This window comes from Aspergillus ambiguus, assembly GCF_047715705.1.
Source record: "Aspergillus ambiguus strain CBS 117.58 unplaced genomic scaffold BDV59scaffold_11, whole genome shotgun sequence".
NCBI classification, from domain to species: domain Eukaryota; kingdom Fungi; phylum Ascomycota; class Eurotiomycetes; order Eurotiales; family Aspergillaceae; genus Aspergillus; species Aspergillus ambiguus.
In genome coordinates this window covers 106,458-132,319 of record NW_027395524.1, presented here as the reverse complement: position 1 = coordinate 132,319, position 25,862 = coordinate 106,458, and the positions used below count along the sequence as shown (strand labels likewise).

The 25,862-nt window shown below is 51.5% G+C and overlaps 13 protein-coding genes across 13 annotated transcripts; 5 read left to right on the top strand and 8 right to left on the bottom strand.

Moving 5' to 3' along the window:
- Nucleotides 1–21: 21 nt before the first annotated feature.
- Nucleotides 22–2,603, bottom strand: rgd1 (putative Rho GTPase activator (Rgd1)). Its single transcript, XM_073687403.1, has 9 exons — nt 2,276–2,603; nt 2,161–2,214; nt 1,491–2,097; nt 1,239–1,438; nt 652–1,186; nt 461–604; nt 317–411; nt 198–268; nt 22–145 (listed from the first exon to the last, which is right to left on the bottom strand). The coding sequence occupies exons 1-9, from the start codon at nt 2,438–2,440 to the stop codon at nt 31–33; spliced, it is 1,986 nt and encodes a 661-aa protein (XP_073548941.1). The 5' UTR covers nt 2,441–2,603; the 3' UTR covers nt 22–30.
- Nucleotides 2,604–3,074: 471 nt separating this feature from the next.
- BDV59DRAFT_192538 (transcription factor domain-containing protein) lies at nt 3,075–5,523 on the top strand (the record flags this gene model as incomplete). Its single annotated transcript, XM_073692060.1, has 7 exons — nt 3,075–3,311; nt 3,403–3,509; nt 3,570–3,875; nt 3,934–4,371; nt 4,430–4,695; nt 4,746–5,249; nt 5,315–5,523. 7 exons carry the CDS (start codon nt 3,075–3,077, stop codon nt 5,521–5,523), a joined length of 2,067 nt encoding a protein of 688 aa, XP_073548940.1.
- A 335-nt stretch (nt 5,524–5,858) lies between these two features.
- Nucleotides 5,859–6,358, top strand: BDV59DRAFT_201027 (putative quinol monooxygenase; the record flags this gene model as incomplete). The annotated part of the gene is made up of 3 exons (XM_073693724.1): nt 5,859–5,921; nt 6,038–6,150; nt 6,208–6,358. The coding sequence occupies 3 exons, from the start codon at nt 5,859–5,861 to the stop codon at nt 6,356–6,358; spliced, it is 327 nt and encodes a 108-aa protein (XP_073548939.1).
- A 421-nt stretch (nt 6,359–6,779) lies between these two features.
- racA (putative Rho GTPase Rac) lies at nt 6,780–8,567 on the top strand. Its single transcript, XM_073689354.1, has 6 exons — nt 6,780–7,317; nt 7,392–7,424; nt 7,537–7,595; nt 7,658–7,838; nt 7,893–8,125; nt 8,186–8,567. Exons 1-6 carry the CDS (start codon nt 7,285–7,287, stop codon nt 8,244–8,246), a joined length of 600 nt encoding a protein of 199 aa, XP_073548938.1. The 5' UTR covers nt 6,780–7,284; the 3' UTR covers nt 8,247–8,567.
- A 2,224-nt stretch (nt 8,568–10,791) lies between these two features.
- On the bottom strand, nt 10,792–11,912 carry BDV59DRAFT_175953 (RNA-binding protein). The gene is made up of 3 exons (XM_073689353.1): nt 11,530–11,912; nt 11,245–11,473; nt 10,792–11,195 (listed from the first exon to the last, which is right to left on the bottom strand). The coding sequence occupies exons 1-3, from the start codon at nt 11,732–11,734 to the stop codon at nt 11,006–11,008; spliced, it is 624 nt and encodes a 207-aa protein (XP_073548937.1). The 5' UTR covers nt 11,735–11,912; the 3' UTR covers nt 10,792–11,005.
- Nucleotides 11,913–12,280: 368 nt separating this feature from the next.
- Nucleotides 12,281–13,852, bottom strand: BDV59DRAFT_175950 (uncharacterized protein). Its single transcript, XM_073689352.1, has 3 exons — nt 13,652–13,852; nt 13,384–13,603; nt 12,281–13,332 (listed from the first exon to the last, which is right to left on the bottom strand). The coding sequence occupies exons 1-3, from the start codon at nt 13,769–13,771 to the stop codon at nt 12,728–12,730; spliced, it is 945 nt and encodes a 314-aa protein (XP_073548936.1). The 5' UTR covers nt 13,772–13,852; the 3' UTR covers nt 12,281–12,727.
- Nucleotides 13,853–14,770: 918 nt separating this feature from the next.
- On the bottom strand, nt 14,771–15,386 carry BDV59DRAFT_14818 (uncharacterized protein). The gene is made up of 2 exons (XM_073687320.1): nt 14,942–15,386; nt 14,771–14,896 (listed from the first exon to the last, which is right to left on the bottom strand). The coding sequence occupies exons 1-2, from the start codon at nt 15,227–15,229 to the stop codon at nt 14,879–14,881; spliced, it is 306 nt and encodes a 101-aa protein (XP_073548935.1). The 5' UTR covers nt 15,230–15,386; the 3' UTR covers nt 14,771–14,878.
- A 2,072-nt stretch (nt 15,387–17,458) lies between these two features.
- BDV59DRAFT_175943 (uncharacterized protein) lies at nt 17,459–17,986 on the bottom strand. The gene is made up of 2 exons (XM_073689351.1): nt 17,789–17,986; nt 17,459–17,728 (listed from the first exon to the last, which is right to left on the bottom strand). The coding sequence occupies exons 1-2, from the start codon at nt 17,919–17,921 to the stop codon at nt 17,508–17,510; spliced, it is 354 nt and encodes a 117-aa protein (XP_073548934.1). The 5' UTR covers nt 17,922–17,986; the 3' UTR covers nt 17,459–17,507.
- A 628-nt stretch (nt 17,987–18,614) lies between these two features.
- On the bottom strand, nt 18,615–19,929 carry BDV59DRAFT_175942 (uncharacterized protein). Its single transcript, XM_073689350.1, has 5 exons — nt 19,461–19,929; nt 19,231–19,411; nt 19,070–19,168; nt 18,968–19,020; nt 18,615–18,914 (listed from the first exon to the last, which is right to left on the bottom strand). Exons 1-5 carry the CDS (start codon nt 19,852–19,854, stop codon nt 18,733–18,735), a joined length of 909 nt encoding a protein of 302 aa, XP_073548933.1. The 5' UTR covers nt 19,855–19,929; the 3' UTR covers nt 18,615–18,732.
- A 153-nt stretch (nt 19,930–20,082) lies between these two features.
- BDV59DRAFT_175941 (uncharacterized protein) lies at nt 20,083–22,266 on the top strand. The gene is made up of 5 exons (XM_073689349.1): nt 20,083–20,302; nt 20,359–20,587; nt 20,671–21,112; nt 21,165–21,707; nt 21,760–22,266. The coding sequence occupies exons 1-5, from the start codon at nt 20,207–20,209 to the stop codon at nt 21,857–21,859; spliced, it is 1,410 nt and encodes a 469-aa protein (XP_073548932.1). The 5' UTR covers nt 20,083–20,206; the 3' UTR covers nt 21,860–22,266.
- Nucleotides 21,954–23,182, bottom strand: BDV59DRAFT_14795 (cytochrome oxidase assembly protein SHY1). Its single transcript, XM_073687313.1, has 3 exons — nt 22,823–23,182; nt 22,260–22,769; nt 21,954–22,206 (listed from the first exon to the last, which is right to left on the bottom strand). The coding sequence occupies exons 1-3, from the start codon at nt 23,070–23,072 to the stop codon at nt 22,097–22,099; spliced, it is 870 nt and encodes a 289-aa protein (XP_073548931.1). The 5' UTR covers nt 23,073–23,182; the 3' UTR covers nt 21,954–22,096.
- Nucleotides 23,183–23,244: 62 nt separating this feature from the next.
- BDV59DRAFT_14784 (UBX domain protein) lies at nt 23,245–24,947 on the top strand. The gene is made up of 5 exons (XM_073687310.1): nt 23,245–23,398; nt 23,461–23,513; nt 23,570–23,688; nt 23,747–24,776; nt 24,824–24,947. The coding sequence occupies exons 1-5, from the start codon at nt 23,311–23,313 to the stop codon at nt 24,860–24,862; spliced, it is 1,329 nt and encodes a 442-aa protein (XP_073548930.1). The 5' UTR covers nt 23,245–23,310; the 3' UTR covers nt 24,863–24,947.
- A 239-nt stretch (nt 24,948–25,186) lies between these two features.
- Nucleotides 25,187–25,845, bottom strand: BDV59DRAFT_201018 (uncharacterized protein; the record flags this gene model as incomplete). Its single annotated transcript, XM_073693723.1, has 3 exons — nt 25,187–25,219; nt 25,275–25,533; nt 25,595–25,845. 3 exons carry the CDS (start codon nt 25,843–25,845, stop codon nt 25,187–25,189), a joined length of 543 nt encoding a protein of 180 aa, XP_073548929.1.
- Between the last annotated feature and the right edge of the window lie 17 nt (nt 25,846–25,862).

Here is a 25,862-nt window from a genome sequence, read left to right as displayed (position 1 = left end):
AGGGGAATCATAACAACAGCCAGGGTTGATTCAATCGTCATCGAAAATCTGGAAAGTGTTTACGAGAATCGTTTCAATGACACGGACTTGCCATCCGGCATCCGCAATGTTACCGCCAGCGCCATTGGCGCCCATGAGCGTGGGTCTAGAGAAGAGTTAGGTGGAACTCATGGCACGCAAAGCTGGGATAAGCTTACCCGAAACAGATGGCAATGTTACCGGCGTTCATGCGGTTTTGGGTGTAGTGTTCTTGAATCTTGTTGAGATGCTAGAGGACGTTAGAATCAAGCCGTAGCTATCTTGAACAATGACATACCAAAACCAATGCCCTCAGAGTAGCGTAGTGGGCATCTGGGAGGTTGTTGACGAGCGCGTGGAGAGAATCCCGGCGCTGGATGTCATCATCGATGCCTGTAGGATGTTAGCGGTCGAGATTCGGGAACGGCCGATCAATACATACGAGCTGCGCCGATAAAATCAACATAGGCCTGTGAGGTGAACAGCGGATCAGGGAGATCCCGGAAGAACTGCTTCAGCAAACCCGCCACACTGTTCACATCATGATAGAAGTTTTCGGGGTTGGTGAAGTCCACTTGTGACGAATCTACATCACGTTAGGAATATCCATAGGTACACATGCGGCACACTAACCATTGTCAAAAAGTGATTTCATCTGACTGATATGGTTCGCACTTCCCGATAGTCGGTAAATGCCCTCCATTTCCAGCCCGAAAAGTTCGATGGCCTGGAAACATTGGTAGACGATCATAGGCACCGCAGTTCCATCTCGGGCATATAGGTCATTCAGACTCACGCCAAACACTGGCTTCAAAGGAGGCAGGTTCGACTGGAAAGTGCTCGCGGGTGGCAAGGGGCTCGATTGTGGGCCCAATGAACCTGTCATAGCCGGCGGGTTGAGAGGGGCCTTCTCATTAAGCGGAGGACCGGACGGGTACGGGGGCTGGTAGGGAGTTGATGAAAAGGAATCGGGCTGTGGCGGGTGATAAGGTAAGGTCTGAGTTGTCGAAGGTGGCTCAGCTGGTGGCGCCGTGGTTGGAGTTGGCGCGGACGGCTGCGACAATGGAAGTTGTTGCTGGGAGAGCGACTGCGGTAACATCGACTGACGCTTGTTTTGGGTGCTGGTCTGTGAAGTCGGGGCGACAGGAGAGAGACCACCTCCGAGAGTCTGCAGCGATAATGTTAGGATCCGTGGAGAATGACAATGAAGTAAAACATACCGGATGGCGCTGATACTGGATCTGTTCCGAGGACACAGCATTTGGGTTGCTTTCATGGCTCAGAATGTAATCATGGAAATCCTTCTGGTTGTCTACATGATGGACAGCTTCATAGAGGCTTCTGGGACCGCTTGTAGCACCGTCCTTCAGAGGACTGATGGTAAGGCCCTGTCCTACTAGTAGTTTCTCGTTGAAGGTTGCTATGCACTGTCAGCGCGGAACCATAACGCTGCACAAAACACCACAGCTTACCGAACTTCTGCAGCTGCAGTCCCAACCCAGAGTCGCATTCCGAAATCAATTGCTGGATGTTGTGCACAGCCTGGGGCCGGTGGGTAGAAATCAGCTCCTGTCGAGCGGTTTGGGCGGCTTGGACCTTGGCCTGGTAGTCCGCATCGGCGTTCTGGACCTTGCGGAGCAAGTCTTCTTCATGCTGGGCCGCAGATTTATGGCCCTTGAGGCCGAATTTTCCTCCCTGTTTGTCACCCGTGCGCACGCGGTCATACTGTTCCGCCAGCGAGTCGTACTTGGCCTTCGCCTTCTCGGCAGACGCCTCAGCCTCAGTCACTCGCTTCTCCGCCGTCAAACCGGTTTGCTTCCATTGCTTACGACCACGTTCAATGTTGGCCGCAAGTTCGTGGAGATCGTCGGCCATTTGCTGCAGGGAGACGGAGAATTGGAGCCCATGGTCGGCCATGCGGTCGTGGAATCGACTCAGGTCATTGTAGCTATGACTGTAGGTACCTTGGCGGTTGTCGGGACGAGAGGCAGAATCGTGGAGGGTACGTGATAGCTTTCGCAAGCCTTGCGCATGTTCTTCTTCCAGGGTCGACCGTTTCTTGAGAAAGGTAGAGAAATCCTAGGCAGGTGTCAGGAATGATTGCGGGGTTTAGCAAGATCGCGCGATCAATCGGAGACAAACCCTAGCAGAAGCGACGCTTTGTTTCAAACGAGTGAGGAGGGTTGTGATCCCGATCTATGAATTGACGTCAAGGTTAGTGGGCTCCCCGCGAAGAAGCTAGGATGAGACCACTCACATCGGAATAGATAACCTTATCCAGCCGAGCCTTCAATTCCTCCGAAATGGCGGGAGGAACTGCATGAGCCTCGGGTTGGGGACCGGCTGAGCCCGCACTTAATGGTGGCGCATCGGGGTCTCGGGGAGAGGAGGCCGCTGGGGCTGTGATATCAACGTCCGCCATGAAGCTGAATAGGGGTTTCGGGAGGACAGAGAGGATGCGGAACAGGAGGAGAAGAGAAACGCAAGCGAGGAGAGACGAGGTTATAGAGGGGAGCGGGAATTGCGGCAGCCTAGAACTGGAGACCGACCAGCAGTTGTTTTAGTTGACGACGTCGTCACGGGTGGTTGTTGGTTGATGCCAGACTGAAACGGGCAGGAGGGTTATGTAAGGCCGCTCCATGCTATTCTTGGAAAGCGGCTGGATTGGGTCTAGCGCGTGGCGGAGCTCAGGAACATGAGGTCATTATGGAAGTATGGGAAGAAGAATAATAACCATAACAGTACATCGATAGCGGTAGAAGGATAGTGGATAAATTGGGTGGGTATGAGTTAAGGTAGATAGTATGGAGTAACTACCTAGAGGTACTATGTAGGTCGTACTATGTAATGGGTTAGCATTACGAATGTTATGAAAGGTTATGTGCATAAAACACATGCTGACTCACTCCGAACTTCGCACCCCCCGCCCAAAACTTTTCTGCCGATTTCCGGCACATCGCCATGTTCGCTCTCACAGTGACACTCCCATTTTGCATGTGTTTCCTTTCCCCCGATGCGGTTCCATACCGGCGGGTGATCACTTTCGATTTATACTGATGGATCTGGACTATCGGAGCGTCCTGGCACCGAACGGGTTGCCTACCCCAGCCCATCTGATATCTCCCTCCGCCACCAGCGACCTTCGGAACAATCCTAGGTTTCCCCGACCCATCTCTGCCTACGATCTATCAACCAGGAGTTCGGAGCCGTGCGAGATGGAGAAGGTCCCCCCAATCACCGGGAAGCGCCGAGGGGGCTGTCGAAAGGCCTGCAATGAGTGCAAGCAACAGAAGGTAAGCTTCCCCCCTGGACCCGGTGCCTCCACTTCGATATGTCTCCAGGCCAGGGTCTTTGCTCCCCCGCCAGTGCTGAGTATGTCCACAGCTCCGGTGTGATATCGTGCAGACTCCGGCGGCAGCATGTTCCCGTTGTCGGCGTCTCCATATCGAATGCAAGGTGGAGCCCTCCTTCCAACGTATCTCCAAACGAAGGTACCTCGCTTCTCCATACTCCCCGTTACATGACATCTGGTTAACTGACCTTCTATCCAGGCGCAATGCGGAGATGGAAAGGGAGATAGCCGATCTCCGTCGACGGCTTGCATCCAACGATCCGGCCCACGCAGCGGAGGCAAACGTCAGTGATGAGCTGTCTCAGTGCTCCGAAGATGTCTTCTGTGGCCCTGATTCGGCCATGGCTAATCGAACCCGGCCGTTGTCTGCTCCCTTGGAGGCTCAGCCTCTGGCTAGCCCGATGAATATGACTCGAGATGCCTCCGTCCCCTCCCAGGATGATAACGTGTGGAAGCTGGAGGATATCACGCTGTCTAGAGCGCGGGTCGCACGGCTATTTGAACAGTATCTCTCTCCATTGTTGTCATCCTCCTGCATCATCACCGTCCTAACCGTGGCATAGGTTCTTCCGATACTACCATCCCTTCCTGCCGCTTCTCAACCCCCAGAAGCCCCCCGAGGAATACCATCGTCGCTGTCCATTACAGGCATGGACAATCGTCTGTATTGCCAGCCGACGGGCGCCCTCGGAACCAGGCCTTCTTAGTGCGCTATCAGGGCCTTTTAGTAGGCTTCTCTGGTCGACCATCACTGCGGTTCCGCAAGACTACCGCGTGGTCAAGGCACTGTGTTTGCTCTGTACCTGGCCGTTGCCGACGACGAGTCAGCGGACAGACGCTACGTTCATGCTGAGCGGGCTGATGATGCAGATTGCCATGCAACTAGGCTTGCACCGTCCGGTTCAGGCAGAAGAATTCACGACATTCCGAATGGAAGCCCAAGGAGAAGCGGTCAAAGACCGCTTACAGACGTGGGCGATTTGTAACGTAGTGGCCCAAAAGTAAGCATCGCATCCCGCCCATCTCCAGTTGAAACGAATGATATCTAACTCATCCCAGCGTGGCCACTGGCTATGGACAGCCTCCCGGCACAATCTACGACTGGGCCCTGGAACCAGCTTCGCTTCGAGATGCCGACTACAACCCTTCAGAGGACTTGCGCGTGCGGCTGCGGATAGAAAAGTTCTGCGACCGAGTCACCAAATCCTTATATAGCGGCAAGCCGGAGCCCGGCGAGTTCAACAGCTCGGAGAAGCTGTTGATCGTGCAGCTTCTGGAAAATGAGCTGCGCGACATGGAACTCGACTTTGGACCCAGCATTTCGCGTACGTTGTCTGCGCCCTTCTCCCCCACGGGTAGTTTTAACGCGTTGTAGACATCAACATGATCCATCTTCGTGCAGCAGAATTGCACCTCAGGTACTTTGTGTTTTTGGGTTCCAACCCGCGAAGTGATGATTTGACGAAACTCTTCATTGCCACGACATCGTTCCTGGGGCGGGTGCTCGACCTCGAGACATCCCCCGGCGAACTCATCGGCCATGCGACGAACTACATCCTGCAGATGATCGTGTCGGCTGCGTTCGCGTTGATGAAATTACTCAAGAGCGAATTCAGTCGACATATCGATTTCGAACATGGGAAGCTGCTGTTCAACGGAGCCATCTCGGCGATTCGGCGGATCAGTGTGATGGACCATGACCGGCCTGTGCGGTTGGCTGATATCCTCGCCCAGATGTGGAATGCGGGCGCTCCGGAAGCGGGCGAGGACTCCCTCTTGCTGAAGGTGCGCTGTAGAATGAGCATGAGCCACGTCTATGACACGGTTTGGCGCTGGCGACAGCGGTTTATGCCGATGAAGAGCATCGAGGATGCTCAAGGTGCGTTGCTCCTTTTGTTCCTCTCGCCTGATCCTCGTTGCCTCGTTGAAGCTAACCTACGGTAGCGGCCATGGCCAACCCCAACATGTCGACCGCCACCGGCCCTGCACCCATCAAGCAGGACAACTCTCTGGCCGACCCCGGACTCATGTATCCGCCCAACTTCGACCAGGGCGCGTTCATCAGCGAAGTGGGGTTCTCGGAGGTGTTCGATTCGCTCAACTGGGTATTCGACGGCATCCCGGATTCCTTTGTGGCTCCACCGGTGATGTAGCATGCTGTTCACGGCATTCCGACCGGGAACGGGGCCCACCCGACGGCCGTCTGGCGAGGCCTCGAACCAAAGATGCTTTTTCCTTCAGATCGTGTATATATCTATCGATGTTTAACCGAGATACCAAATTTAGCGAGACCAATCACCGACCGGAACCTCCTCGTAGCAGGACGAAGGCATGCGGTTAGTCAGCCTGGCGATAAACTTAGGAACAAGTAAGGTTGACTACCCCACATGCGTCCATCGCAGTCAGCGTTGGCCGTTTAAACACTTGCGATCTCCCGTGGATCGACCCTTTTTTCCTTCTTCTCTCCTTGTCGATTCAGTTCTGCAACATGTCCGCGGAAGAAGTAAACGTCGTGGCGATCATGTACCCCAAGCCGGGCAAGCATGATGAAGTGAGTCCACCCCGTCCGTCGCTTTCCGGCTCTGGAACGGCATCCCTGGATTCCCAGCCGGAGTGGGTGTATTACAGACATTCAACGGCTGACATCTGCGATGTGCGATCGAACAGCTTTCCGCGCATCTGTCCGAGTTGACCCGCAAGGTCAAGGAGCACGAGCCTGACACGCTGATCTACTATGCCTTCTCTATTAAGGATGGGAATGAGATTATGGTAGTGGAGAGGTGTGTGTCCCTGGGATGCTGCCGCCCAGGACGAGTCCATCCCGCTGACAGCCGCAGATATCGGGACCAAGAGGCGCTTCAGACCCATCTGTTGAACCCGTATTTTCAACAATTTGGCCTTCAGGCCAAGGAGTTGATGGAGCGGCCGTACGATGTGAAGGTTGGGAGTGGGTTTCTGGAGGGGTCGGCGAGTGTAACTCGGGCGTAGGGTAGGATAGGACGCGGAGGAGGATCCTCCTGCGCCACGGCGGTTGAGGACGAGTGCTGGGTGCATGGGGCGTTGTGATAAGGACGGTCATGCAATGCAGGGTGCTGTGGCACCCAGTGTGGTGGCTGGGATTGGACTTGCGATGGGTGTCTATAGGGCTATATTTGGGTATAGTATAGTTGAGTCTGCCGTGAAATGCATGTTGGACTAGATCTGGAACTCCCCCCACCCCTGAACCGGACCATGGAGACGGGTGTCCTTGGTTCGCGAGCGGATGGAACCGGTCAGGCTTCTGAGAGGAAGAATAGGATTGTCTCCTGGAGCTGAGATGACTGTCCTGTAGGTGTTCTTGGGTCGTCGGGGCGTCTATATATATATATATAAAGTAGATGTTCCGATGTACGCCGTATGATGTAGTGACCAGCGAAAGCATTCGAAGAAGCATTCTGTCGGACCTCGAATATTTTTCTCAAATAAATTGCCTGCACAGAGAGATCCGCAGTGAGCTATCGACAGCAGTTTTAGTGCCTCCTGAGTGCATCCATCACACTAACTCCGTCCGTCACTTCAACTCCCCCTCAACTTCTTCTCCTCTTCCTCCTCTTCCTCTCTCCATCCTCTTCACCTCCTCCCCACCTTTCGTCCTCTTCCCTCTTCCTTGTTCATAATTATTTCCTCGCTTCTTCGTCTCTTCTTCTATCTCTTTATATTCTATCTTCTACATATATCCATCTCCTGCGTGACCGCACCCTCAATTTGTTCTTGCAGATAGTTTACCCGTCGACCTTGCTTTCCGCCAACCCTCCCACGATCGCCCTCAGCTCATTTCCCACTTCAGCTTCTCCTCTCGGTCATCTCTCCCCTTCGCGCCTCTCGTCCTCAATTGTCCTCCTTCCTCTCCATCAGTCCCTTCTCGTTCTCCCAGCATGGCAACGGGTCCCGCTACTCAATCCCTGAAGGTCAGCTGTCGCCCGCTTTCCCGTCGCTTATCGGTCGGTCTCGCAAACCGCGGCTAACGAGCCTCCCTGTGCAGTGTGTAGTCACTGGCGATGGTGCTGTGGGAAAAGTAAGTCTTGCTGTCTTGGTTCCTCCTTTTTCCTCTCTTTTCTCTTCTATCGTGTCCCTCCGAACTTCTCCGTCCCCAGTCGTCTCTGCCCAGCTAACTCGCTCCCCGCCAGACATGTCTCCTGATCTCCTATACGACCAACGCTTTCCCCGGTGAATATATCCCGACCGTGTTCGTGACCCTACCCCTGATCGACGCGAAACGACCCCGTCATTGACTTGTTCGCCCCACAGATTCGACAACTACACGGCGAGTGTGATGGTGGATGGCCGACCGATCAGCTTGGGACTCTGGGATACTGCTGGCCAGGAAGATTACGACCGACTTCGCCCGTTGTCCTACCCCCAAACCGATGTCTTCCTCATCTGTTTCTCGATCGTCAGTCCGCCGTCGTTCGACAACGTCCGAGCCAAGGTGCGGAATCCAACCGACTCGACTCTCCCCCCGCTAACTGAGCCCGTCCGATAGTGGTATCCGGAAATTGAACACCACGCCCCCAATGTCCCCATCATCCTGGTCGGCACCAAGCTCGATCTCAGAGACGACCGCACCACCATAGAAACCCTCCGTCAGCGGAAGCAGGAGCCCGTCTCCTACGAACAGGCCCTGGCCGTGGCCAAGGAAATCCGCGCACACAAGTACCTCGAGTGTTCCGCCCTGACACAGCGCAACCTGAAGAGTGTGTTCGACGAAGCCATTCGGTAGGTTTACCCGCAGCCTGTCCTCGGTCCTTGCCCTTGCCCTCCGTTAACACCCTCTAGCGCGGTTCTCAACCCCCGACCCGCGACGAAACCCAAGAAGAGCAAATGCTTGATCCTGTAGATGCATTCCGTTTCCTTCCCTCGGTACTATAAATCACTAATCCGGCGTCTGGGTTGGGTCTCATGCCCTCTGATGATTTGTTTCCTGCGTTGATTCCACCTCTCTTTTGATTCGGTGCTACGATCCTCATGCTCTTTCCTTGTCCGGGGCGTTGGGTCCCGGATCTTCTCTCTTTCCCTTCTAATGCCGTATAAAGATGTAACCTGCTATACAATATCATCCAATGAATGTTGCCCATGGGTTGTCCATATTTCGGATACAGCGTGGATATAATTCAGTAGGATGTTTGAAGCGAACGAGATTCCAGCATGGGAGAGGATGGTGATCCTGCATAGAGTCTTCCTACATGCACTGCGGACTGCATCCTGCTGGATGCCCTATTGGTCTTCTGGGATCAATGGCTTTGACCGATATAGTGGAGTAAAAAGTATCAACAACACCACCAAAAGGAGCTGAGTGTAGCTCTGTGTACCGTTACTAGATCAATGCCATTCTACCCCTATGGTGTCAGAGATCGTGTCAGACACAACAATACACCGTAGAAGCGGTATGCGTTGCATAGTACCAGTAAGCAGGGATATTGCCAATGAATGGAATGAGGATCGCAAAAGAACAGAATGGATAATAGCGTGTACAGGCGGGTTGACGCTTAAGCAATGTCCCATCTACAAATGCAAAACACGAAGCTGGTCAAGCTTGATTTCGAGTATCACTTACAAGCTCAATCGACCTAAATGGAGAGACTACAAGGTAGACCTTTAGTAGTACGGTGTAGGTGTATTTCTGGACTGTGGCTGGTTGATAAAGACCCCTGCGCTGTTACAATACACAGCAGTTTCATGTCAAAGAGGCCATGACGCAGTTAACACCCCTCAAGGGAAAGCGACCAACAGGCACTCCTATCTGCAGATTTGATCCATTCCCTGACGACCTCGAAAAGGCGCGGGAAGGAATAGTTTTCACACCAGGTCGTACTCCTAACCGGAGCAAGTCCCAGACTGTTGGACGCTTGGGGTTTGCGCCACATCCACTTGCTCGGACTCCGCAGCATGCATGAGCTCTGCACATGGATTTCATCAGCTCAAGAATTGATACCGTAATGTACCAACCGGGACACTCGAATTCCCAGCCCTGACCATGGGCAGGCCGGAAGTGAAAGCCTCAAGCAACATATCGAGGACAATAATGTCGCGGTAATGCGATTGTCTGGTTTGTGCTTCCCTTCCAGAGCTTTCAAGCCGATCAGCGTTCAATCCAATAGCGACAGCCATCAATAAAACAGCATTTGAGAGCCATTCCGTTATAAAGGAAAAGACGAGATTTGAATTGCAGATCTAAGGCAGAGTGCCGATCTGTAAGCTGCACCAGCAGCGTCACTGAGATATTTTGATTTCGTCGGTGGTGTGAAGGATAGGGACGAATTCATGCCGATAGACTACATGACGGTAGGGTTAGTACTGTAATTCAGATGACACCATGATGGAAAGCTTGATGATTGATTCCACTGGTTAAGATGCGTGTGTAGACGAAAAACCGAAGGAAAACGGAACCTCTTTAGTTTCCCACCTTGCATAAGATTAAGACGGTGTTTTCGGTTCTGCCGCACTCCCAAACAGTACCTATTGTGTCGGGTAAGGAAGGAGAACTGATGCTATCAATATAGTCCAGGACAAGTTAAAGCGGGTAATTGTTGTCGGACTTGTCACAGGTTGACGCATATTTGCTTGATATTGTAGTGCCAGGTAATCCTCTCCCGTTCAAGATATGATTTGTTCAGTGGGCGAGGGAGGAAACCATGCATGCGCGGATTGTCTACCTCTTCGGCGAGATCAATGCAATACCGCATCGTGGAGTATCTTTCAGTGATTACGTTGAGCCCTTCGTAAAGGACTAAGCTTTTCATCTAGTGCAACACTTTTCCCAGTCACCCGGGCAAGTTTTGTGAAATGCCCGGCCCATCTCTTTGATCCGTAGCCTGCTCTTCCGCACTCTTTTAGCGGCTTCCATCGTGGGCTAGAGAAGCCAATGATTCCGTCATGGGTAGGTAGATAAATGAGCACATGAGGGAGGAATGGAACAAGAGCAAACGGTATAGAAGGAATGAAATACAACCACAACGACAATGGAAAGATTAAGTAGGAAGAAGAATGACGAAATGGCCGCTCCCATTTATAAGGCCAATTCGCTTCAGGCATCAGCACTTTGGGGAGCCTAGAGACAGGACTGTGAAGTGTATCATACTACGGTTTGGTAGCCCGCTAAATAATATGACAGTTACCTTATACTAGTACCTAGGTAGTGAAGGATTGTCCTGATCCCCTTAGTTCCAGGGTCTTATCGCATTGGAATTCACCGGTAAGTCAATCAGGAAACCTTCACAAAGATCATTAGGAATAACCTGCCCTATCATCAGCGATCATGTTGCAATAGCAACTTAGAACAGGGATTTCGCCAGGATTGTGAATTATATTGATAGGAGCGGTCTGTGGGTGCGATCTCTTGCTTTACAGAATCAGCTAGACAGGCATGGACGAAATATACGTTTGGGGTACATGGAAAGAGGGACTATGGCTTAGTTAGACTGTACATTGCATACAATAACGCCAGAAAGCGCTTTAGTAACCATAACGGCGTTCCTCTCGATTCGTCTCATCCAGAAACAAAGAACGGAAGGATATCTCAACAAAACGAAACAAACTTTTGAAGTCAACATCAACATAACAAAGTCAAAGCTGTCTATCAATGTGCAATCGGACCGATTATGCCATGCGGCCCAGCCGACTGGGATGCACGCCCGCATAGTCATCCACACCAGTTTCCTCCACCTTCTTCTTCCGCTCCTTCTCCTTCTTCTGTTCCTTAGCGTGACGCTGTCTTTCCTCGTACAGCTTCTTGTTCTTGGCCTCGATCTTTGCCTTGCGGGCGTCTGTGTTCCCGCCGCCGCCAGCACTATACCAGTCAGTGTGCGCATTCCATGTACAAAGGACAAAGAACTCACGTCAACTCCACATTGATCCGTCGCGGAGGGTACTTCCCATCATCGAACATCGAGTGGTGGTACAGCTTGAGGCAGGTCTTCATGCGGTCGTAGTTGTCGAACTCCACAAACCCGAAGCCACGGCATTTCGTCGGCTTCTCTTTCTGCGTAGCCACGCGCACCGAAAGCGGGGCAATTTTGGCGAAGTGGTTGGTCAGGGATTCGTGGTCGGCCGAGAAGGGGAGATTTCCTATCAGCGGTCAGTCTTCGTATGCTTTTATTATGGTGAGGGTGACGCCTTCGTACCAACGAAGCAGATGAACCGAGCGCCTTTTTGCTTCGGGGCGTCATCCTGCGCGGGCTCCTCAGGCTGCTCATCGCCCTCAGATGTCTTTGCCTTCTTTTCCTTTTTGGCCTTCTTGTCTTTCTTGGACTTCTTGGTCTCGGTGTTCTCGGCCGTGCCGTTCGTCTCGGGTTGTTTGTTCTCCGTCGGCGTTACGTCGACGTCCATGGCGTCCGCGGATTCCTGCTCTGCGCCGGTGGTCTCGGTAGGTTGAGCGTCGGTGTCTTCTTCCTCCTTCTTTTTCTTCTTGTCCTTCTTTTCTTTCTTCGTCTTCTCGTCCTTTCCTTCCTTATCCTTCTTCTCCTTCTTCTCTTTCTTTTCCTTCTTGTCCTTTTTCTCTTTCTTCTCCTTCTTCTCCTCTTTAACTTCCGAAGCAGGAGCCTCCTCCGGCTTCACAGCATCAACGACTTCCTCCGACTTGCGCTTCTCCTTCTTCTCCTTCTTGGACTCCCGTTTGGCTTTCTTTCCCTCCGGCAGGACAGCGTCCTCGGGGCTGTTCTTGCGCTTCTTCTCGCCCATTGTAGACATACAAACCTCAGACAATATACAACTTCCAGGGAACAATTCCAAGAGAAAGAAGAATCACGGGATGCGGAGATAGCTACAGGGAAATATGACGGACGTCCGGCAAAAAATTGGAAAATTTCCTTTTTTGCCGGGCGGAGGCGTCGGGCGGTGAACTACCAAGTCCTTTAAAACCTGTTCGGCCTTGGCCCTATTATTAATAGGGTGAGAAGTACTACCTACTCTACCTACTCTTCCTTACGCACCTAGTACTCGATAGTTCCCTCGTGGTACCCGACGCATCTAGGTAGACATTCTACGGTCGCTCTGATAGGTAACGGATAGCATACGTAATTAGCTGGCTACCAGCGGACCTGACATGAGGAAATTACGGCGAGACTAGGTACTAACATTTTCTGAAAGACGACTGCTAGTAACCTGTCTACTCCGGACGACTCCACAATGATTGTATTAGGCGAGCATCAAAGGTGTGAGGTTAGCAACTTTTATTCTAGCGGGAGACGAGCTTGTTTGAAAGAATAATAATACCATAAAAACCCAGTGGGCCACTGACACATAAAACTGCGTGAAGTACGGGTGCGAGCATAATCGAGGAAACAAACACAAAAACCCAGCAAGCGTCAGTTACACATGCGGTCAATCCTTTCGGAGATAACGATGGCGGTAAAGGTACTGAATTACCCTTGTTACCATTTCGGCATTGATGGCTTTTTTGAGCCCCTCTCGTATGCGCTCGACAGGCAAGGGGAACGAACCGCCAAGGATTTTGAGCCGAAAGTCATGGTCAAGAAATGGATTTCTCATGTTCTGTCGGAAGAGGCCTTCGTTGCTACTACCGATAGAAGGGCCGGTCTTGAATTCCCAGATAGGATTTGGAGGCGGGTGCTTACGCTCCGGGCCCCAGACATAGAGGCATACCTTCAGATCTCCGACCACATTAATATTGTTTTCCTTGTGCCAATTCACAACGGCTTGCGGTAAAGAGCGGTCGGCGGCCTTAGCCCGAATTTCGGTTTCAGTGAGACCCCAGGGACCCCCTTTGAGCTGAACACGTCCTACCTCGTAAATCTTAAGAAGGATGACTACCTGAGTAACGCCGTGGGAATGACGGAAAAGCTCTCGCGCAGCATCGAACATCTCGTCAAGGGTGTCGGTAAATCCGACCTCGACCGCGATTATAGGGTATGTTTCTTCCTCATGACGAAGGGCGGCATCAGGAGTCTTTCTTAAGTTTGCGACGACTGGTATATTGTTAGCTCGTGTTCTTTGTATTGCAGCTTATTAGCACTTACCCGCCTCATGGTAGGCCACGAGATTTGCGTCAGGTTGTGAGTCCACGATTTCATCAAGCCAATACACGAAAACTTTCTGGCAAATGCAGTGGACCGCCGACGCTGGTAGATTAACTATAACCATGCCGGTCTTTTCATTGTACTCCATCGAAATGTGGTTTCTCTCGCAGTACGCCTCATCGAGCCATTCAAGTCCATTGTAATACTCCGAATGGCTTACCTATATATATGTTAATATCTACTCCTGTAACAAAACGGAGCAGCCTACCCTGAGGTTTTTGAACACGATTCTTTCCCTTCCGAAGGTTTGCAGTGTGGAAAGAAGGCCTTCTGTGATCATTTCAATGGAAGTCACATTTGAAATGATCTTGTCCAAATCGGTATCCATATTGGAGACTGGAGAAACACTCTTGACAGAGGATTTGACTTGAGCACGAGTACGAGGAGGCAGAGCGGGGCGGGATGGACGGGCGGGCGAGCTTGATGCATCTGTTGTAGCCTGGGAGGTTTTTGACTCGCAGGCTACCCGAGGCCGCATAGGTAGCGAAAAGCTTGCGGATTCCGTACCAAGGATCATAGCCATTTTGACGTAGTTCCTTGTAGGTTATGAAATAAAGTGACGTGACGGTACCGTGGTACGGAGAGGAGAGAAAAGTGAACGACCTGGCCTGGAGATTGGTGTTAGGATAGCTTCTGAATGGAAACTGCTGTTGGGAAAGCACAAAAGGGCAACAGCGTCCTTCCTATTTAACGTCCTTTCCATTCGAAAGACAATACTCACACATATAGACGCATGTTGGAGGGCCTTTTAAAATCGGCCCGCTTGACGAGGCAGGTCAGGGAAATGCGGATGTATCGTTTTCATAGTGAGGTAAAGAAAAGGGATTGTAAAATCGGCCTGCTTGACGAGGCAGGCCAGGGAGATGCGGATGCTACCGCTTTCATAGTGAGGTAAAGAAAAAGGATTGTAAAATCGGCCTGCTTGACGAGGCAAGTCAGGGAGATACTGAGGGTAGCTGGAAATTGGTCAATGAATGAAGGATCTGGGTCGTGAAGGACAACGGAAATCTCCGTGGAGCCTTCCAGAGGGTTGGAACATTAGCCCCTTTCCACATTCTTTTCGGACAGACTGAGAAGTAACGTAGTGGAAGGACTTACTCATCAAGCTTAGGACTGAGCTCGCGACATCCGATCTCCTCATCTTTGGATTGAACGCGGGGGTGCACGTACTGGCGATGTCTGTGCAGGGTATGCATATGGCGGGAAAGGGAAATAACATAATTATTCATGGTTTCGCGGGCTTCATCCGTGTCGCTGTCGTAGTCGATGCGAGGATCCTTGATGCACATAGCGGCAGAAAGAATACGATGGAACTCTTTGATCATCTTCTGATCAAGAGCAGGCCTCGCGAGAAACTCCAGGATAAGAGAGTGGAGCTCAGTCATGTCGTCTTCCTCGTCCGCCATCTTCGGGTGGAGCCACGCGGAGGGTCTTCCTAGGATTGTCGAGACACCTATCAAGGTTAGCGAGGATAAATTTTTCGCTTGGTATCACATACTAAGATTTTAGAAGAGGTCTCGTTTTGACGATGAGCCCACGATATTGGCAGATTGACGAATGGGAACAAGAACTCTAGGCGTTTTGTTAGGATACCTGGGGGAAATAGCAGGATCGTAACAACGAAAAGTAAACAAACGGATGGAAAATGGCCCGAGCCAAAAAATAACACAAGCTTCTGATTGGTTGATATCCACTCAAATGAGCCCCGGCTCTCTTTGTCTGGCCCCTCCTTAGTGAATATTAGGTTACTCCTCCTGATACCTGCGTACCTTAGGCGGGTAGGCATGAGGTGAGTACCTGTTTTAGGCAGAAACTCGTTCGAAGATACCTGATTAATAGAACTAGAAGCCACTCAATATAGATGTGTAGTATACATGATGCTTCAATGGAATATACTCATGTAACCGCAAACCTGGTGGTAGAGAATACGGAGGTGGTCAGTCTTAGGTTTGCGGTTTGCCCCATGCGGCAACTATGTTACCCAAGGATGTAGATCTCCCGCGCCATGCATCTCCACAATCTTGGCCACTCTATCTACGGAATCCTCTGGACTGCAACAAATCCTTAGAAGGACCAGCATGTTCCCATAAGAGTGTAAATGTTCACTGTGTCAATTATATGTCCGTACGCTTTTACTATTCATTGAACATGCAGCTTCAGTACATATCGCTATAATCATTCACCATTCTAAATAAGTCATCACTTGCAGGTAGTTATCACGACCTTTTCGGGCTCCAGACCACCAGTATTCACAAGCTACTTAGTGGCTGCCTAACCTAGGTAGTAACAGAAAGTGAAGGAATTTTCAGATGGGAGGCGTGGATCCACCTATTTAATTGCCCACATCTTCTCCCACCTTCGACAACAACATTCCGTCCTATTACCCCCAACCTGGCCCGTCAACCAGGTCTGATTTCTTTCCCCCCTCGATCTTTTTCTGTTCTTTGTCTTCTTCTCCTCTCCTCCCCCTATTCTCTTTTGCTATCATCTCGCCATCTCTTCTCCCGTCGTCACGTCTTTCTGTCGTCTTTGATAGTTAGTTGACTAGATGCTGTTTTTAGCAGAAATCTTCGGGTTTTGAAAAGCTTTAATCGACTTACTTCGGACGAGCTGGTATCTGTACTGGCTAGACGATCCCTTTCTCCAGCTATGGTTCACAACGCTTACCAGTTTGGCATCAGTGCCTCCATTCAACCGGCTATGCTAGGGAAGCAGAGCGCATATTTATCCCCATCTACCGGAGATGAATTATCTCAGCCTCCATGTATCCGTATAGTTCTATAAAATAAACGTCCTTCAGTCACTACAAACATTCTATTACAGTGCTCGTACAGATAATATTGTTGAACTACAGTGGACACTACCAACAGCTGGAAAGATCTGATTCGCTCTGCTCTGACACCGTGGCAACTGGATGACCGAATGGATGTTGGAGTTGCTATGTCTCAACTGGCGCTATTTGATGTCGCCATGGACGTCCGCGACGGCTCTCTTGATGTCGCCGTCTGATATAGTCAGCTCATCCAGCGCAAGCACAAAATCAGTGGCTGGAATCATGAGTATGAACAGTCACTGTATGACGCCGCGATGGTGTGAGCGAAGTGCCTCTTAGCTACGGCGAGCTTGACATGCTCCACAATAGAATCTATTCAGGACTAAGCCTATCATCAATTTCATTAATCGAAACTATCTGCCCTTGCACTAATTCCCGCTCAGGGCTCATCACAGGCATCACTGGAACCGCATCACAACATCGCTGCCGGACCATATTTGAGATCACCCCATCAATAGGACAGGTAGTTGAGCCTGGACAGATTGTGCAAGCCTGGCAAGGTATTATCAGGCGTCATGCCAGCTTATGAACTGTCCTTTTGGAACACCCTAACCGCCAGGGGAAGTTTCTCGCCATTGTCCTGAAGTCATCCCCCATCGATGCCACTGTTCTGCAAGCAATTCCGTCATGTTCCTCCACTCAAGATATACCGGAGCAGCTCAGAAGACTTCCCGCGCGGCTATAGTGGAACAAATCTCCCGCTTACCAGCTGGCGGTTAGCCAGGTCCCAATTTGAAGAATCCTATACAGACTGGAGGCTTGGAAAGCCTTTATTGATGCTACTTCGTTGGAGGTCCTAGTGGACGGACTGGTACCCGTACTAAACGGGCGACACCTATCGCCGATGAACGCCCGTTCTTATGTCTCATATATCACTTACGTTCAAGTACAGAACCAAGTGAAGCCTATGCAGTATTGGACCGAAGTGCTCTCTGGTTATCGGCCGTGTCTGTTGTCCAACAGCCAAGGATCCTCAGATAATCATTGTGGCTTGCAAATGAAGAAAGTTGTACTTCCGAATGGGGGTGGCGGTAGTGTCGAGCACTCTTGGCGATCACATCAGCTCACCTTAACCAGTGTCTTTCAAGTGGCCTGAGGCTTAGTCTTTCAACACCATACCAATTTAAATGACGCCTTATTTGGCACAATTCTCTCTGGTCGTGATGTTCCCGTGCCAGATATAATGCAAATGGTTGCATCGTGCTTCAACGTCCTGCCGTGCGTTGTCCGCTTAAATCACAATCGGATTTTCTAGATATTCTTCGAGAAAACCAGATGGAGATGCACCCACGGCGGAACCTGCCGGAAGTTGTTTCCAAGACTGGATATAGAGCAGATGAATTTTTAAATACTTGTCTAACTGTGCAGCCTCTACTAGGAGCAGATACAACGGCCCAAAAGGACCAGCGAGGAGCCAAAATGAGGCTAATAGAGACCCACTATCCGACTGAGGTATATTATACCTCCTGATAATCTTTGATGTTTTCATTTTGGCACTGATGCCGTTTCCAGTACGATATCTGCATTGCCGTTCTACTTTCTCCTTCACATATCGAGATGGGACCCCGATATTGGACGACACTTTGCAGTGGAGAAAAAGCAGAGAAAATTCTAAAAGGCTGTGTTCTCTCATATGGTACTTCATATTTTCCGCTGTGCAGATAAAACGATCGGATTCCTCGGGATAGGGTTAGACAAAATAGATGGGGGAACTATGACATAGACATGCAACTCTGTTTCGTGCGTAATTGACAGGGGTATAAAGCCGTAGAGCAATTGAGATATAACTAGTCCATTGCAATTTGTACTACATAACCTGCGAAGTCTACGAATTCGCTGAAGGGCCTGTAGTAGGTGGATAAAAGAAGAGGTGATACATCCTCATAGAAATATTTTTGACCGAAAACAGCATCACTCTTTCCGAACATTGACTCTTGTTGTTGAATCACAAGCCCAGCGGATCATCTGGGCGTCGAAAGTCAAGTACTAATACGCTCAGTGATGACGCAGGTTAACGCCCTTTTCGCTGCAGCCTTGTATATTGCACCAGAAAACTGCATCATGCAAGGAGATTCACTTCCTCATATGATGCCCACGAGAATGCGCAAGGCGAGTCAAACTAGGCCCAATAATACCATATAACCAGGCTGTCAATTCACTAGATGGTTCCCGAAAGGATATCAATTGATTGTATTGCAAAAATTGGAATACCAGCCGTATTGAATTGCCGAAAACAATACGACAGCAGCGCAGGCTCGAGAGGTACTATATACTGAGTATGTCAAACAAATTGCGGTTTCCTGCTCCTTCTAGGAATGGACTATACGTATTTTTCAGTGGAAAAGACTTTATAGTATTGGAAGTGGATGTTTAATGGTAGAAAGTGCACATGGAGAAAACCCTGGTAGCTGGAGAAAACAAGCCCTAACCTATACAACGCCTGTTCGTGCAATCATCTAGAAGACTAGGATCTGAATTTTCTTCTCCTTCGCCCCGTATCTTTCCTTGAGTTCAGGGCGCGTAAGAAGTTGCAGCAGTGGGAAGTGAGTTTCCTTCATATCAAAGATTCCCCGCTGTTTCTGGTCGACGTAAGATCCATCAATAACAATTCGCTGCAGTTCATCAAGTTTGAGAGAGCCTGCGGCCGTTAGATCAATGAGGACTGATATCACATTCTTGAAATTTACATACCTGCGTCGATCAGATCGGAGATGCGAGCGGGAGTACCAGCTCCGATGCCCGTTCTGCAAGAAGTTAGTGGTGCAGCGTTAGAGCCCAAATAGTAAGACCTACCGTGCGCGGTCCAAGAACTGTTTCGCCTCGTCCAGCTTGATGTGCTTTGCGAACAGCTTCCCAATGATCGATTCTTTGGTTTGGAAGGAACGAAGCGCTCTATGCGGAGTCAGAATGCGATGGCTTTCCGGGATGAATTTCCAAAATGCGCAATATCATACCTTACTACGTCCGCCGCTCTCAGCCCACCGGAAGAGATCACCAGTGTATGGGGAGTGCCCTTGGCCTCCGAAGCTTGAGCCAGACCGACTCCCTTGTTAGGGGAGAAAGCTTTGAGAAATGCAGGTAGTTGATCCAGCTGACGACGACCCTCAAATGACGAGGTGTCAAGGAATGCGACGTCTATTCCCAGTCAGTACAAGGTAAGGAGTATAGATGTAGGAGAGCATACCTGGGATACTCAGATCACTAAGCTCGACGGAAGTGATATTCTTATTATGCCGCTTGGACTTCTGCATGAGATGATCGGCGAGCAATCCACCGTCCATCTTTCCAATATCCTCATTGAGCCCGCCTTTGCTTTCGGTGACTTTCGGGTCCTTGGGCTCCGCGTTTTGCTGAGGCTTCTCCTTCTTATCCTTAGTGTCTTTCTTATTCTTTCTGTCCTTTTTATCCTTCTTAGCACCCTTATCCTTTCCTCCCTTCTTCTTCTTCTTGTTCGGACCTTCAGCGCCTCCAGCCGGAGCGGTAGCTTTGCTCTCTTTCGAAGGCTCCTCAGCCTCTCTCTTGCGCTTCTTGTCGACCTTCGCCGAGAGACCGGAAGTGTTGGGGTTTTCGCCAGACATTTTAAACAAGACTGAGACGTTCTGCTGTGTATGTAGATCCGGAAACTCTTTCAATGGCCGGTCGTGAAGTAGTAATGGGGAATTGTCGCATGAAGCTCTTAACGCCGCGACAACTTTTTATGATGACTCAGCTATCCTGCTTATCGATAAGGCTAACCAATCAGCGTGCGACCGGCATTATTATTATGATTGTGACGCGCTTCATCAACTGCCCTGACGTTCTGTTCATCCCACTTCTCCTCTCTTTTCCCATGGGCCGTCGCCCAGTCTACACTCAAACACCTTCATAGCTTTACGCTGTGCGGTATTCTACCTTTTTGTTTCATGACAGCCAATTGCCTCTCCGTCCACAATGTCAACAACCCCCAACCCGCGTGCCCGCCGCTCACCGCGGGAGTCGATCGTCTCTGAATCGTTTACCCCGATAGGAGACACAACCCTCACCGGTGTACGTAACCTGAGCACAGCCTCGATGTATGCGAAACTAATCAGATTCCAATGCAGCTGCGCCGAGTTACTGGCTCAACGAGATATCCCCTCACACCTAGTCGATTCGCAACCGGCACCCCCTCTCGCTTTACACCACGGGGAAGGCCAGTGGCTGCGCCGTCGACACCATATGGGCTACGTGCGATGCAACGCCGGGCGGCTAACACGCCAGGTCGGGACCGGAGACGGAGTGGGCGTGTCCAGCGCGAGACGACATTTGATATTCTACGCAATCTGGGAAAGGGTACGGAACTGCCTCCTCGGATCAACCATGTAACGATAGAGGGTTGAATATGAGGTTATTTATGGTTAGCTGACTGGGAATAGCTCTTGCGCCGACATCGCAACCGATCAAGTCCTCCCCGCAAGATCAACCGCCCCCGGAACCCGAACCCGAAAGAGACGAGATCGAGGAGCTGGATAACGAACCGGCCGTGGAGAGACCGCGATTATCGTTACCGCTTGAAGATGTAGAGGAGGTCGACGAAGCGAGTCCAGATCCGCGACCCCCTCGGCTGTCGCTTGCCTTTGAGGATGGCGATGCTGAGGTTGACGTCGAAGATATCACGGTTGAGTACCCGCGACGAGACGTTAGTGAACGCGACCGCGCGCGACTGTCCATGATGAGTTTTGGAGCTCCCCGATTGAGTGAACACTTTGGGGAGGCCACCCAACTGGAGAGTGAGTCCAATGCTGGCGACCAAACGGGTTTCGGTCAGGATGAAGGGGCGGACGAAACTATGATGAGTCAAGGTGCTTTTGATGCAGGGTACGTTGGAGATTTCGCATGGTCTATATACATGATGCTAATATACATATAGCGGAGAGACAGATGACCTGGGACGGTTCAATCTTGACTTCAATTTCCCGTCCCCTCCAGAACCTGGTGAGGGCGATGACATGGACGGAACGCTGCACGACGATGATGGATTTGAGCTCCCACCAGTTGATTTAGAAGCCGATGCAGGGGCGGCTTCGGATGATGGCGATGTTGGCGACACAGCTGCTGGATTTGGCATGGATCTCAATATCCCCCCTCGAGTCTCGCTCAGCGAAAGTCCCGGTATCGTTGGGGGAGGGTTGCGCGAAGAAGACCGTGTTGCACCAGGAACGAAGCAGAAGAAGCTGTCGCGGCATGGGATTCCGGTCCCCAACATCCCGTCTGGCGTAATCCGCAAGCTAGCCACCAGGTTTGCGCCTTCAAGAGCAGGGTCAAAAGCCAAGATCAGCAAAGCCACTCTGGCCGCCATCGAGCAGGCCTCCGCATGGTATTTTGAACAGGCAGGAGAGGACCTGGCGGCGTACTCCAGACATGCCGGGCGAAAGACGGTTGACGAAAGTGATGTGATAGCGTTGATGAGACGGTAAGCTGCGGTTTTCCCTTATGACGACCGATCAAAGATACTGATTTATTAGACAACGCCATCTTAACAGCGCCAACACGGTCTTCTCCCTTGCACAAAAGCATTTGCCCAAAGAACTCTTGCAGGACATGAGACTGGCAATGCCGCCATGAAAACAAATAAACACATGGAATTCCTGAAATGAGACAACGCCACCAATGAATACGCCGGTTAAAGACTTGTTGAGATCTACCAGTTCCGGTTCTGACGGACACGACGTGTAGCCTCGTTCGGTCTCTTGCGGACGATCATCCACAACATGATCGATGTTGCGAGGCACAGACCATACCTGATGAGAATTAGCGAGCCCATTACTGATAGGAAACAGCTGGGAGGATGTTCGTATGAGCTTACCAGGTGAAGATGTACTGGCTGTGGTTATTCCGAAGGTTCACCTCAGCCGCCCGGCCGATGGGAATGCCTTTGGCCTCTCTGTCCAAATGCTCCACCATGTCCGGGACTAGAAGCATCAGTATGGTTTGCATGTATAGTTAATTTAGCAGATTAGCTTACTCATGGTCTCTTCAATCAGAACTGGCTGGCTGCCGGTCAGATCAGCCATCTGTTGGACGTCAGGGAAGTAGAATTTTCCATCCTCCGGCTTGTTCTCCGGCGTAAACATGTTCTTCTTGTACGGTTCCCGTAGAAGACCCTCGACGGTAACCTCTCCCTGTGGTAATCCCACCGCGCGATCCTTCTGGTTTGCCAACTTGCGCGAGATCCAGCCACGGTTGACCAGCACAGTGCTTCCGTCCTCTCGCTCGAGAGGGGTCATGACCACGTAACCGTCTTGACCCTCACGGATACGAGGACCAACAAGCATCTCCTGATCGTGCCTCAGATGTCCGGTGGCATAAACGCGACGGTAATCGAATTCTGAGATGACTTCCGGGTCGACCTTCGGAGGCAGCGGGAGAGGCGGCTTGATCAGGCGATCTTCGTATTTGGCAATCAGTTTGGTTTTCCAATCGAGTCGCTGGATCTGCCAGGTCCCGAGGGCGAACGAAATGATAGGGATCAATGCTATAGGGCATCTATTAGTGCCTGTTATGTCCGCACAGTGCGCACCTTCATACCTAGGATAATCAACCCAGGCCCGTGTTTCCGCCCCGTCCGGACAATCTGCGAAGGGTGATCGACAACAGACAGCCAGCGCGGGTCATCCCCCATCTGGTTAAACTGGCTCTGGAAACGGATCTGTTGGCGGCGACATCTGGCGCAGATGGAATCCAGCTTGAAGACCATGCGAGAGCTCCGCAGCGACGCGGTTGGTGACTGCCACGCAGTCCCGGCGGTCCGATGAAGGACCGAGAAGACAGACCGCATGCTCAATTGCACGGCAGGAGGAGAACCTGGCTGTTGACGGGTTGGGCAAAACGAGAGTGGTGGTGTTGAGGAATGGCGCTGGAGAAAAGAAAGACGGGCGGAAAGTCGAGGGGCGCTCGTGATCGGCGGCCGGCGGTCTTTTGGTCCGGGAAGCTCCAAACTACTGAGTCGCCAACTACATCATCCTCCCCTCCTTACCACTTCACTCCCCTGTCCGTTCGTTTTGCCCTCGAATACAATGCCTGCGACTTTCTTCTCCGGGTCGCTCCAGGAAGGCATCGCCTTGGCTGTCTCGCAGGCGAAAGCAGTGATCTGCTTCGTTCGCGGTTCGTTCTCGACAGCTTCCCCAGCCGTTGGTTCCCCGCATGGCTAACAGAAATGCGCGCAGACGATGGAGAGACGAGCTCAAAGTGGGAGGACGAGTACTTATCGGAGGGGGAGGTAAGCAGCTCCGGCAGATACACTCGACTTGGACGCCAGTGCTGATGCATTTGTAGTTCACGGAGCTACTGGCCACGAAGTCGGTTCTCCTACGGCTCCCCAAAGATAGCCAGGAAGCCGGGTTTCTGACATCGTTCTGTCCGATAACGAAATTCCCCACCGTAGTGGTGATCAAGTAGGGCTCCTGTTTCTGTATTTTCTACATGGAAGATGTCATGTCTGACTGATCGCAGAAATGGCATGCTACGGGAGTATATCGTACCCGAGATATCCAGGGACGATTTTCGCGCTCGACTCCGGGCTACGCTAGACGATAGCAATACTGCCGAACAAGCAGCGACGGCTTCATCGAGTGCTCCTCAAAGTCGACCAACGGCGCCTACAGTTTCTTCCGCACGTGCCCCTGAATCGCCTACATCTACTCCATCCGAACCTCCACAAGCTCCTCAACCCCAGACTCGGAGCGACAGCACAGACAACAATGCAGCGACAGAACAAAGATCTCAATCTTCCCAGTCTACCCGAAAGTCTCAGCCACCAGCATCAAAACCTCAGCCGCCAAAACCAAAGCAAAAGCTCGCTCCCAGCAGCCCTTCATCGAACCAGGAAGCTAGGCCGAAGGAGTCTCCGAAGCCCAAGATCAACATCACCAAACGCCAACCGACTATCGAAACCGTCAATGACACTCAAGAGAAACCCCGAACACCAGCCACCTCACCTCCCCAACAATACCGCCTGCAAGTTCGACTGTTCGATGGAAGTTCTATTCGGTCAAGTTTTGCTCCCTCCCAAACGATCGGTAGGGACGTCCGTCCTTGGATTGACAGTCAGATGGTGGAAGGGAAACGTCCGTACACCCTCAAGCATATCCTGACCCCGTTGCCGAACCATACCCTCACCATTGCCGAAGAAGAGCGCAAGCTCGAAGAGCTCGGGCTCGGACCCAGCGCTAACTTGGTCATGGTTCCAATAAACTCCTACACCGAGGCATATTCGTCCTCTGGGTCTAGCTTACCCGTGCGAGCAGTCTCTTCTGTGTATGGGCTCGTTTCATCGGCTGCGGGTATGGCAACTGGTCTGGTAGGGTCATTCCTTGGCTATGGTCAAGCGTCGTCATCCGAGACGCCTCCCGCTTCCAACGGCTCATCTTCCGGGAGTAATACTCCTAGACCACGTGCGCCGGCATCTAGAGGGCCCAATATTCGTACGCTGAGGGACCAACAGGGCGAACAGGATGACCGGCAATTCTACAACGGGAATCAGGTACGTAGACTGCTCTGTGGGCATGCCCAGCTACTGACCTTCCGCAGCTCAATTTTGAACCCCGACGAGACACGGACAGTCAGTAGAAATCAGTTGTAACGAGTGATTGGCGTTCGGGCTTGATGGCAAATCTACGAAGCACTGTTTTATCTTACCTGAAGCGTATGTTCAAATAGCTGAAGAGTGGAATGCGTCTTTTTATTCTCTTTTTGAAGTGTCTGTCGGGGATTCGACCAGACAGATTGAATAAGAACCATGTCAAACCCAAAATACAGATGGTATACAATATCGGGGGATTACGCCACTATGCAAACACTTCCATCAGGACCAGCGGTCTCGACGGATTACAATCAGACCAGATTTATGTATTCATGGAGAAACTGTCCACAAAATCAAGCATCCAAGGAGCTTTAGTACGGCTTAGCCGCCGCCTGGCAAGCTTTCTATGGAATAGTCAGCAAAAATCCCGTTATAACTCGTCAATGCAAGGAACCATACCAACTGGTCAAGATACCATCCACAGATGCTCATGTTGCCCTGGTTCTCGTCCATGCACTTGCGGAAGTTGCGCACATCGGTCTCACAGGCCGGGTTCTCCCAAGAGTTGTTGGTGGCGCTGCTCTGCCAGAGACCGGAGTCCATGGGCTGCGCCTGGGCGGGCGGAGGAGCCTGCTGGGACTCAGCGGGGGCGCTGGAGCCACCACCGCTGAAGAGACCGCCGATGGCGTGACCGATTGAGGAGCCGACTGCGACACCACTGCGGGAGAAATACTGTTAGCCTCGCCTCGACGTCGTAGCCGAGGATGTCGGGAACTTACGCGGCGGTGGAGGCCATCTGTCCGAACAGGCCGGGTCCGGAGCTCTGCTGCACGGGAGCGGCCTGGGGAGGTGGGTGAGGGTAGGCCTGCTGGGGATGAGGCTGCTGAGGGTGGGCGGCGGTCGAGTGAGGCTGGTGCTGCTGCTGCGACTGCGGAGCAGCGGCGGGTCTGGCGGGAGCGGCGGTAGGTCTGGTAGGGGCGCTGCGCGCAGGAGTAGGCGCGGGAGCGGCACCACGGCGTTGACGAGGCATGTTGGTTGGATACGTGG